Raw genomic sequence first — 11,839 nt, forward strand, 5'->3', positions numbered from 1 at the left:
TTCTCTGTTCGATTAATGACTATAAACTGTCAAATTGGTGCTTCATTGGTGGGACGTTACATCTATGGGTGTGCAGTCACTCAGGTCGTGGCCTGTGTGCCAGTATTAGTTGGTGGATGTTAAATAGTTATCCACAATGCCTTTCGATGAAGAATGAGAGAATTATCACTGCCGTCCTGGCTAAATTCCAACTTATTGCCTTAATTCACAGAGGGCAGTGCATCAGCTGCATAGCCCAAGCAGTGATGCAAACCCACAGCCACATGTGATGTAAACGAGAGAAGAACCGCCTCCTGCCCTCCTTCCTCGTTATCTTTTGTGATTAATTTGCTTGGCTTCCTTTTCCAGCGCAGTCTCATATGTGCATCTCAGAGCTCAATCCTCTTGACATTTGTACGTGTGAGTGTGAAGCTATAATGTCTACCCGATAAGTGAGATAACGTACACCTAGCATGCACAAGACATTGCCAGTGATTCTTGTTTTCACAATATTATGCGCAAGTCGAGCAAGCCTTTTTCTCTGCAGGTAGTGCTTCATAGCACATTCGCCATCGACTCTGTTGGAATGGAGAGGGATGAAAGAACACACCGCATCCATTTTGTGTTCAGAATTTCGCAGGAGGCCCCGCCAGAGCGATGACAGACTCATGCTAAACTCAAAGCCCCTTTCCCAGTGGTAAAATGTAAGAATATGTCAAAGTGGAATTTAAATGGTAACAGCCTGATTCAAATAGTTTTGAGTGAGGAAAGATAAAGAACTTCTCCAATTGCCTTCAAAGCCTTTTGAGTTGCGACCTTTCACATTACCGAAAAATTATTCAAATTGACTCCGGTTCAACAATCTGCAACAGTGGAGTTGGTGTGTACTTTGTTTATGAAATGTTTAGTATTCTTTGAAATCTGAGCTTCTGATTCATCCATCAGATGTACAACAAAATTTCAGAAAAACAGAAGAACAACAACAACATCAATCTCAATAAGCACCCACACCTCCTTCATCGATGGTTTAGGCTATTTACTCTACCAGGCATTTCACAACAAAAAAGAAACAACAAACAGATCCTAGAAAAACAAGCTATCTGCATCCCCTGGCTATCCTTGGTGATCACGATCCAATGATGGCATTTTTTTTTTTGGACGACCGTGTGACACTGACCTTCAACATTTCGGGATAGAGTGTAAATTAAGATAATGTGTTCCAATCTACACATTATAGTCCATTTGCCGTTATTATGTGTTCCATTATCAACCTTGTTGATGTAGAAAGTGCATGGTTTTATGATTGTTTTGGACTAACATGGGTCCATTAATAAAATTCAGATTGGTTGCTGGGGTGGCTACCTTGGGGAACTCATGTAATTTGCATAAATTCAAGATGGCCGCAACAGGTCAGACGATGGGGCAAAGTTTTTAATCGGTCAACATATAATCCTGTGTAACACCTCTATTCCATATGATTTTGGCATGAGGAATTCAATCTTGGGGTTCTTTTTTTACGTTCAGGAATAAAGAGGTTCACATGAAATGTCCATGACTATTTTCTGCTGAAAATTATGCAAGACCAATGCAAAAGTGAAGTCATGAATGGTTCACAGCAGTATGTTGATAATCAGAAAGCATACACATTGTCATGTCATCATATTGGACATCTTAGGAACAGAGGACATAGAGCCGAGTAGACAACTTACGTGTTGTTCATTCCCATTCATTGAACTTGTCCCCTTCCATATCCTCGTCTCTTTCCAGTTCTGCTTTGACACTCCCTTCTTCCACAGTCTTGTGTGGGTTGAAGCACTTGTCACTGCAACCACAAGTGCAGTATAGCGTGCAGGAGATCTTTGCATGGTGACAACTGCAACTTGCAGTACTGCAGGCCTTCCCCTCTGCTTTGCATCCACACCACACAACATCCATGAGGTCCAAAGGGGCTGGTGGAGTAGCAGAAGTTGCTGGCACTGGGATTCCATCTCTGATGTCCCATCCATATTTTGTAATGTCAAGTTCAGGTGGGGCCTGCTGATCAGCTGATTTTGCAAGTACTGTCTGTAGATGTGCATGCAAAATATGTAGGAAGAGATTGATCTCAGTTGGAAGTAATGCCATGAGCTTGAGGGGCTTGCCAGACTTCCTTGTGTACATATAGTACCTCATCTCACTCATCGTGGTACCTTCTGGCTGACCATACAGGGCACAGAAGAATGTCTGCCCTGCTTCCATGAGCTGTTCATGGCTTGCGTTCAGCTCGCCAAGTGCGGAGTACAAACCAGGGAAGTTGCCAGCTCTCAGTGTCTTCAGGGCTGACACTTTGCCCTTGCCGTATGGGTATGACGTGGTATCTGAGCCAGTGATGTAGTGCATTCCCAAAAGCTGCAGACACTTGGGGCCAAGCTGGTCACAGGTGGTGTTGATATCCCAAATTGCTCCATCCCACCTTTCCATCTGCACTGTGGCCTGGATGTTGCGCTGGTAAACCCAGTAAACCATCAATACAAAAACATCAGTGTCATCAGAGAGGATACGTATCACTCTTGCATTACATTCAGCAGCCATGAGCAGGTGTGAGATCATTGTAATGTCTGCTTCATCATGGTTGAACGCACCATGGCTACGGCTCTCCACAGTCACTCCTTCACCAAAGTTTTCGGTACTCAAAATCTTGGACAGCTGCAACTTGTTCTGCTTGTTTTTCAGGATGGCATCTCGACTAGGCAGGGGTGTGTTTATTGTGAGGTCATAGTTGATGGAACCAATGCCAGCACGCCTCACTCGTTCATGGTCCTTTGCAGAAACATCATAATATTTGTCAAAGACCAAGATCTTCTGACCAGCAATGGTAGACAGCCTTGTCTTGATGGACTCAACTAAGACTGACACAGTTCCTCTGAAAGGCCAGACAATATGATAGAGAAGTTGGTTCGCGTCAACAATGGTAACATGTGGTTGCAGAGGCTGTTGTGCCTGAACACAGTTTGTGTGCAAGTGGTACTTTGTTGCCTTTCCTTAAGCACCCATATTCATCAATCAGTGAGGGGGGTACTGCGCAGAGCTCAAACTGGAAGATAGGTCCTCGCTCCATTTGTCTTTGCTGTCCAATAGTCAGCAGCCTGAGGAAGATGGTTTCTTGATCAAAGATCATCTTGTCCCCAATTTTCACTCCTTTCTGGAAGTGCTCCATTGTCTTGATGGGGCATGAGATGGTTGCATGGAATCCACCTGGAAGGGATGCATGGAACTCTGCAACCATTTTCTGACCTATAACCACGGAATCCTCAACATTCACTTCAGCTTCTCGGGGAGCAATTCGACCATTGGCAATGTTGTACAGATGTGGTGAGTGATTCTCAAGAGGATGAGACACATTCGACAATTCAAGTAAAATCCGGCGCCTATCATCTGCATCAAGTTCTCTCCTCTGCTTCCCCTCCTCCTTGTGACGTGGTCCGATTCTTGTGTCCTTTTCTCTCACTTGGTCTTCATTGTCCTTGTTTGAGGAGTCAGGGTCGATGTGCTCCATTGTATCTGAGATGTAGGCAGTGACAGGAAAGGAATCGATCCACTCTGCTACCATCTCTGGAGAAAGAGTCATAACCTTGAGGCCACCCTTGCCAATTCTAATAGCAGTTTGTTCACCGAACTGATCAGAGCTCACACCATTCCAAATGCCTTCCTGGTGACGACACTCAAAAGCACCTGATATGAGCTCTGACTTGGCATCTGGTGGCAGCAGATAGCGCATCTCCATAAGGTGATGGGTGATGTAACGGGCATAGTGATGGTGACCAGCAACAAAGAAGTAGGGAAGCATGCGTTCAAGTGTTAGCTGTTGCAGCAGGACGCCTGCCTCCCTTTCATTATGCAGAAGTTGATGAACAAGCAGAGTCGGCTTGATGAAGTTAGCAACCCAGTGCTTCCCAGTTGGGTGCTGTCTGCATGTCTCAAGGTAGCTGCACAACTGGAATGTCTTGGGGATGGTCGTGAGGAAGGAAATGAGAAGGGCAGTCAAAACCATCTGGAAGGCTCTCATTGATCGAACCCAGGACTTGCCACTCATGATTCCTGCCAGGCCCCCGAATGCTGAACTGATGAGAGTCTCAACACCAGACCCACGCATGAGTTTGCCAATGCAACCACAGAAGGACTGCACAGTGTGCATTATCCCAGGCCTCAGAATCACATTTTTAAAGCGATCAACGTCATGCAACTTGATTTGGCAAGCCACCATGTCGAGCTTGAGATCCACAGAGATGTGGACATAAGTCATTCCCATATCAGTCAATGACTTCTGAAGATACTCCAGTGAAGTCACTACAGTGTCTGGATGAGAAGCTTTGGCATCAATAAGGGGTCCGAACATGTAGGTACTTGCTGGCTTTTTTTTCTGCATGACTGGTGAATGCTTCTTGGTTGTTGAAACTACCTCATTCCATGGCATTCACCTGTGTGCTGACTGTGTTTAGCCACTTCATGTCCTTTTCCTGTGCAGCAGCTAAACTAGCTTGCCGGGCACACACTTCTTGGTAGGAGAATCCAGAGGTTGCATCCACAGCTGGGGTGTTCACTTTGGATGGCCCAGTGTAGTGTTGCAGAGGAAAGCTCCCTGATGAGCTGCTGCTTGTCCTAGACTGGGCAGCTTTCTTCGACAGCTGTGGGATAATAATGTCGCTCTTCCCTGGGTGAGCATGCCCATACTCAAGAATGCCTGCAGGATGGGGTTGCTGAAATTCATGTGAGAGGACATGAGTAGTGCGCCGACCATTAGGCGTGAACACTTGCAGATCAAGATTATCAAACCAGGCAAAAATCACGCCAACAGTTCTACTCAAACCCATGAATTGGTGGAGAAGCTGAGCATTGTCACCGAGAAAATGAGCAGTGGATTTCCTGAATCTCAGGACCTCATCATATGACGTTGTGAACCCATGTTCATGAAGGAGCTTTCGAAGATCAGAACTGCCATGGTGGTGCAGTAATTTGACAGCCAGTCCTAATGTTGTCTGATTTCTGGTACCTGTAACATAACTTTGAATTGACTGGCTCAGGCTTAGAGATTTCTTGGTCATTTCACCACCCGACAATAAGTCTGAAATCAACCTCAGTAAAGTTGGGCTTGTTGCCTTGATTGTGTTGGCTTGTGTAAATTCTGAGAGGTCATAATTGGCACTGTTGTACTTGACTGAGCGTGCCTCCTTCTTGATCTGCCTTACCACAGAATCGATACTCCTCTCATCTGCATCATCCACTTTAACCATTTTCAGATGGTTAGCAATGGACTCACGGAAACCAACAATGGTAACACATCCATCTACCCGAAATAACATAACATCCTTATTCATGCAGTCTGTTAGTTTGCTAAACATATCACGTCGAGTGAGTTTGCCACCAAGATCACAGTACAGGGATTGCAGTTCAACACTATTCCACATCTTTGACCTGTCACAATTCATGCGCTCTATGACGTTCTTCTGATAACAGATAATTCTGATCTGATGCACTTTCTTCTGCAACACCAGTTGGCAAATCAGCATATTTAGGGACTGTCATGAAACTATTATAACAGCGTACATGGTATTTGCATTCAGCCGCAGGGAGATCAACCAAATATCCAACATGTAACTTGACCGTTCTGGCTACTTCATCATTACGTTGCTAAGCAGCATTAATGATGGCATCTTTCATAGTTGGGATGGGATTACCTTCCTTGTCAAAACCTTCTTTAGTCATGCACTGACGAACACGATCCCATCTTTCTGGATGTTTATCATGAACAGGTAAACATTCTTTGCCACAAAAATGCAATCACGTTTGGAAACAAACGCACCACTGCCTGTTGCCTGTGTGCGACATCTTGTTGTCACTGTAACACAATTATCTTCAGCTTTTCTTTTCTGTGATTTACGAAGTCTCTCAATTTTTTGTTTTGATGTGCAAGTACAGTAGCATTCTTTGTGACATTCTATGTGAACAGCATCACCACCACCATCAACAATGTCCTGTAGTTTTGCATGTAGCTCTTCATCTCCATGGGCTTTGGCACAGGAGATCAATGTCTTGATCCCTTGATCAGCGAATTTCTTCAATTCCCCTCCACCATGACACACGGGAAGAATGCACCTTGAATCAGCCATATCTGTAAAAACAAAACAATGAATTAGTAACTCGCATTAATGTCGTATGTGAGCGTCCAGTTGTCAGAATAGTGACCTTGTTGTCATTCAAAATGTATCTCACATGGCAAACAATTGCCAGGAACTCGAACATTGACCTCAAATTTACTTTTCATCACAAAAATAAGGTGAAATATCGATTCCTCGTGCCAAAATTATATGGAAAAGATGTCTCATGTGTAATTTTAAGTTCATAACCTAAAAAGTTATATTTTCAGTCTTGTATTTGTGCAAAAATAACAGATTTCCCAATGGTTGCTATCCGGGAAACCAAGCTTAATTTTGTCTATGCATGCCTGTGAACAAGAAACCACCATAAAACCATACACTTTTGAGGACAACAAGGTTACTTCTCTGGCAAATGGACTATTATGCATAAAACTCAATGTCATAAAAAACGGAGAAAATTATTCAAGTTATGATCAAAAATGTGTTTTTTATTAATTAGGTCACAATCCTAAAATGGTACATCAAGTTCACTTGTAAAATATCAGGTGCACAACTTCAGTATAGGTGCATTATTATGATGCAAGAACATCTTGGAAGGCCAAGCGGTCTGAAAGATTACGCATTGGCAAAATTGAGCAATGACAAAAAATGCGTATGCAATTTACCACTTGCAATTAGAAGCCATTTTGTTTCCATCGAGCTCAGCATCATGAACCTGTTCCCATTGTGCATGAAGTGTAATGTGCCCGTTTTCTAATAAAAAAATGTCTTTCTCCACACCCAAAAGGAAGACGATATTACGTAATGGTTTATTTTTGTTCTTCCAAGTTTTTTAACAAAAATAATAATAAAAATAAGAGAAAAATATTTTAAATTGCCAGTTTTTGAACAAAAAAAGGAGAGAAATATATTTTAAAGTGCCAGTTTTGGAACAAAAAAAATACGAAAAATATAAAAAATTATTTTAAATAGCCAGTTTTCAAAAAAAGGGGAAAAAACAGGAGAATTTTTTTTTTTAAATCAGCTAATTTTAGAACCAAAAAATTATCCCCGTGTGGGGGTGACGGTCATCTCTATAATACCACAAGTTCTCAATGTTCAGTTCAGGTAACCACGAAACAGTCCAAACTAACCGTTTAGATCGAAATAGTTCACACAGATACACTAGGATAATACTCCTAATAACATAATTAATAAACATGTATTGTTCATTTTGTACCCGGATTAACACATCAGAATCACCAGAAAGTGCAATAAGTGGTTTTCCGGTCCGTCCACTCTCTGGGGACATTTCACTTCCGGTTGTAGAAAAAAAACGAAAAATTAGGCTTCGCTCTCGGAGATTATGATAATCCTGTAGATTATTCTTCACTGATTATAATGCAACTTTCAGAATGAAAATTGGTCAAGTATTTATAGAGATATTGAGGTTTGAAAAATCGTTAGAGCTAGATAATTCATTAATTATTAATTCCACAGAAGTTTTGTGACACTGCACAAAATAACATGTCAGGTATGAAAAAACATTTTGTATGCCAGATTCATTAATTATTAATTCATTAATTATGGAATGTAATCATTGATATATTAATCAGAAAGCCCGAAGCATGTAGCATAATTTATCACTTATCCCCTCATTCGGGATCCGTTGCCTCGCTCCACAGCCTGCAGCCCTATGTCCGCCGGTGATTATGTTAGATATCGACACGATCGAGAGGAGCCTGCGAATCATCCCTGCTGATGCACTGAATTGATGGAATCGTTCGGCCAGAATATTCGTTGTCAAGATGTTGCGTGATTAAATCACCAATACAGTCACTCGAATTTATACCGCCGACATACTTCTTAACAATCACCTTCGCCCCAGAAACCTCAGTCAATCTGAACCACGCTGGCCACTGCTCAGACGCCATGACCGGACTACTGCGCAGTTCTACTACGCAAGTTTGGTTAAAGATGACTCAGCATTTTGGCGCGCGCGCACGAAATTATATTTTGAAAATAAATGCCGACGTTTACATTTCGGGTTTTGAAACTTTTGCACCTTCGGCGGAAAATGTATAAATATAAAGGCTAAAAATGTGTTTTATATTTATATTTCATTTCTCCTTCCTTCCTTCCTTCTTTGCGAATCGCATCGGCGTTTTTGGCCATCTTCCAGATCACGTGACGATCAAACGGGAAGGAAATTCAAAAATCTGTCTGGTTAGATACAAGATAATATTTTTTACTATCATAATCAATAAACAGTTGCCGAATATCTTGAAGAATGGCAGACGAGATAGGTTTTGAAAATGGCGATTTTTATAACTTACGTGACCTCGTGACCTCGTCCCTGACCTTGAACCCGGACAAAAGTTATATTGTTGTGCAACACTCATCGACCTCTACCCACGTACTAAGTTTCATCAAGATCGGAAAGAAAAATTGTTGATGGACGTACGGACGTACGGACATTTGGTCCGGCTTTATTAGGTCATCTCGGTAGAGATGATCTAAAAAGGAAAAAATAAATAGGAGAAAAATATATTTCAAATAACGAGTTTTGGAACAAAAAAAGGTGAAAAATATTTTTAACCAGAGAATGCAAACATAAAACAAGACTCCGAGAATGCATTTGTGTGGGACTTTTTGGGCTGGAATTTGTGAGGTGGTTATTGTTGTAGAGAAAACAGAAATACGCATGTTTTTTTATTGTGTCCTTTTAAATTTCTCATTTAAAAAAAAAACGATTACATTTCCAGTTCAGGTGTCAGTAGAAAAACTTTATGAAGGAGCCCTGCTATATTATGCGTATGTGTGTTCCAATGTCCCTGCCATACCCTTAGATCCACGGGGCTCAAACATGGCGTGAAGATTTATACTCCCCAAGAATGGTTTTGCAGCTATTAACCCCCACCCTTCCCCCATGAGGATGTACGGGCTGTGGGGGGATTGGGTAAAACAAAAGCCAAAGATACATTCCAATGACAGTTGGACATAAACTCAAATACAAAAACTTGGATGTTTTATTGATAAAATAAACAAACTTACATAAAACCAAACAATGGCAAAAATAAAATAGACCAAATATTAACCAAACGAGAAATCGGTCGAAAAAGCACACGGCGAAAACACAAAAAAAAAAAACTCATAAATTCGGAAATCATGAGAATGAAAATAAATTTACCTTTATCAAAGGGAGAGAAGTGGTAACGTTGGATTTCAAAAATGGTAAAAACCAGCAAGTAATTGCAAAAACACAAGGAATACACACACCTGAACGACAATGTCGATCTCACCAGATACAAAGGAAGAAACTCGCACATCACAGATACTCACCGGAACTGATTATGAAAATTAGGTACTTATCAGTAAACATGTAAATAATGCAGAAATAAAAAAGAAAATGCTCACCTTTGTCAAAGGAATCCAAGTGCTGATCCGATTTCATAGGTGGTAAAACAAAACCAGAAGTTGAGGAAAACCCAGGATGCATGTGAGAAAACGAGATTCAGAAGGCACACAAGGCAATGGAAATGAGGTGAATACATCACAGAAAACTCAAGACATCACTCGACATGTTAGAAACTAAGCTGGACTCAATCTCATGCAAAGTAGGTACGAATCATTCTCATGCAAAATATAACTCGGGTCAAATCGACCCATTGACTGCATTCTCGGGGAAACGTTTCAATGAAAATTTCCACTTGAACCTGAACAATATATACTGTGTATATATAAGTGTATATATATATATATATATATATATATATATATATATATATATATATATATATATACACACTTTTATATACATATATATAATATTATATATATATATACATATATACATACATATAATATTATATATATACATACATATAATATTATACACTTTTATATACATACATATAATATTATATATATACATACATATAATATTATATATATACATACATATAATATTATATATATATATACACACAACACACAGGAATATGTATTTCACATTTTATAGAAGAAAATACTCATGAAAATAAACGTTTTTATTCCAATTTATAGCAAAACAAAAAATCATGCCGGGCCAAAAAGACCGATGATTGCATCATATCCGGGTTGAGCTCCAGATATGTGCACCACACCACACGAACTCCACAGGCTACACAGATGGTTGAACTGCACAGACCGCATGAACTCCCAAACTCCATGTCCACTCTCGGCATCCAGCCACCCCAACAAGCTTCGACCCATGCCACTGCCATACTGTCCCCGGAGTGTGGGGGTGGGGCGGTGTTGCGATGACTCATGGCATTGTTGTGATGACTCTCCCTCATGTTGCGATGACTCATGGGCCAGACACCATCTGGACGGTGCCAAGGATTTATGATAATTAACGTACAACACTGGAATAGCGATCAAGCACTCGCTTGCATGGCACTCTAGTTTTCTCTTCTGCACAAACTCCCAAACTCCACATCCGCTCTCAGGATCCAGCCACCCCAACTTGCTTTGACCCAACCGCTCATACTCTTATAGGGGTGTGGGGGTGGACATGCTGCTCTCTCTGATCTCGCGATGAATCATGGACGGGATATCACTGGGATGGGGAGCTTGGATTACGGCAATCGTGATGCTGGTGTGGTGATTATTTGGTCGATATACTGGTGAGGTGAAGTAGTTTGAATGAGCTTTGAAAATGGGAAGCATGAGAATGGTGGTTTGGGTATAGGTATTGGAAAAATGAAGGTTTGAGGACGGGTATTTGAGAATACAGGGTGTTTGAGAATGGTGGTTTGAATACAGGAGTTGAATAATGAATGTTTGGGAATTATCAGGGAGATTGATGATGAATAGCAATATCAGTGGAAAAAAAGAAATTCAAGTTCCAGCAAAAGAGTCAAAAAAATAGCAAATAAGTAAATAAATCGGTATTAAAAAAAACACTAAGTACAGAAAAATAGTGAAAAAACAGCAACAAATTGTGAGGAAAACACAAAGTATAAAATAAAATAGTGAAAAAAAAAACACTGCAAACACCAAAGCCCCCAAAATAGGAAAGGAAACCTATTTCTTTTGCTATTTTGGGGGAAATAGTTTTTAGATCGTGCTGAAATATCAAAAATTGAATAACAATTGCCAAAAAAATATGGGGAAAATTTTTTATTTACTTGCTGTAAATCTACTCAGGTCAGGAGAGAAAAGGAAAAGGAAATGAATATTGGCAGAGAAATGCAACAAGTAGATAAAAAGTGGAAGAAATGAAAGTGAAGTGATGGAAATACAGATCGAAAAAGATAGACAGTGAACATGAGAAATGAGTGAAGAAAATAAATACTTACATGCAGCAAAATAATCACAATGAAATAGAGCTATTGCATCTAAATTATATTTGGCCAGCAAGGAGAAGGTTAGCTTGGTGTTGACTCCGTGGTTAAGGTGGTTGGCTTGGGATCTTAGGGTCCTGAGTTTCAAGCCCCTGTTGGCTGCTGAATTAACATCAGGTGGGGTTGACTCAGCCTGTTTATCCTTCCAATGTTAGTGTACTGATAGAGGGGTACAGCATCAGTAGCATATTTGTGCCCCAACAAAATGATAGCCACCTGGCAGCCAAGCTGCCATACACAAGAAGAAAAAGAAATAAAAAGATCTTTCTGCCATGTTGATGTTTTTATCATATTTTGCCACCAAAACACCATGCAACATGTCATATTCATCATTTTCTCACAGAATGGAACCGACCAATT

At 40.7% G+C, this 11,839-nt stretch overlaps 1 protein-coding gene and 1 long non-coding RNA gene across 4 annotated transcripts in view; both read right to left on the minus strand.

Annotated features, from left to right (window-relative positions):
- LOC147022224 (uncharacterized) overlaps nt 1-9,038 on the minus strand; it is a 155,671-nt gene extending 146,633 nt beyond the window's left edge. For 2 of the 3 annotated variants that reach the window (XM_085892921.1, XM_085892920.1), the window contains exon 1: nt 1,689-6,255. In XM_085892921.1, coding sequence (XP_085749047.1) covers nt 2,921-4,432 — 1,512 coding nt within the window. In that variant the 5' untranslated portion in view covers nt 4,433-6,255 and the 3' untranslated portion in view covers nt 1,689-2,920. Of the gene's footprint in view, nt 1-1,688; nt 6,256-8,935 lie in introns of those variants that run through there. The other variant, XM_085892919.1, reaches the window with a different exon arrangement.
- Nucleotides 9,039-9,509: 471 nt separating this feature from the next.
- The window catches only part of LOC147022225 (uncharacterized), a 14,153-nt gene continuing 11,823 nt past the window's right edge, over nt 9,510-11,839 (minus strand). Inside the window, exon 3 of the long non-coding RNA XR_015060640.1 lies at nt 9,510-9,531. This is a non-coding gene — a long non-coding RNA (uncharacterized LOC147022225). The remainder of the gene's footprint in view (nt 9,532-11,839) is intronic.

Source organism: Eptatretus burgeri, chromosome 8 (assembly GCF_056783735.1).
Source record: "Eptatretus burgeri isolate ZD-2024b chromosome 8, Ebu_testis_v1, whole genome shotgun sequence".
NCBI lineage: Eukaryota > Metazoa > Chordata > Myxini > Myxiniformes > Myxinidae > Eptatretus > Eptatretus burgeri.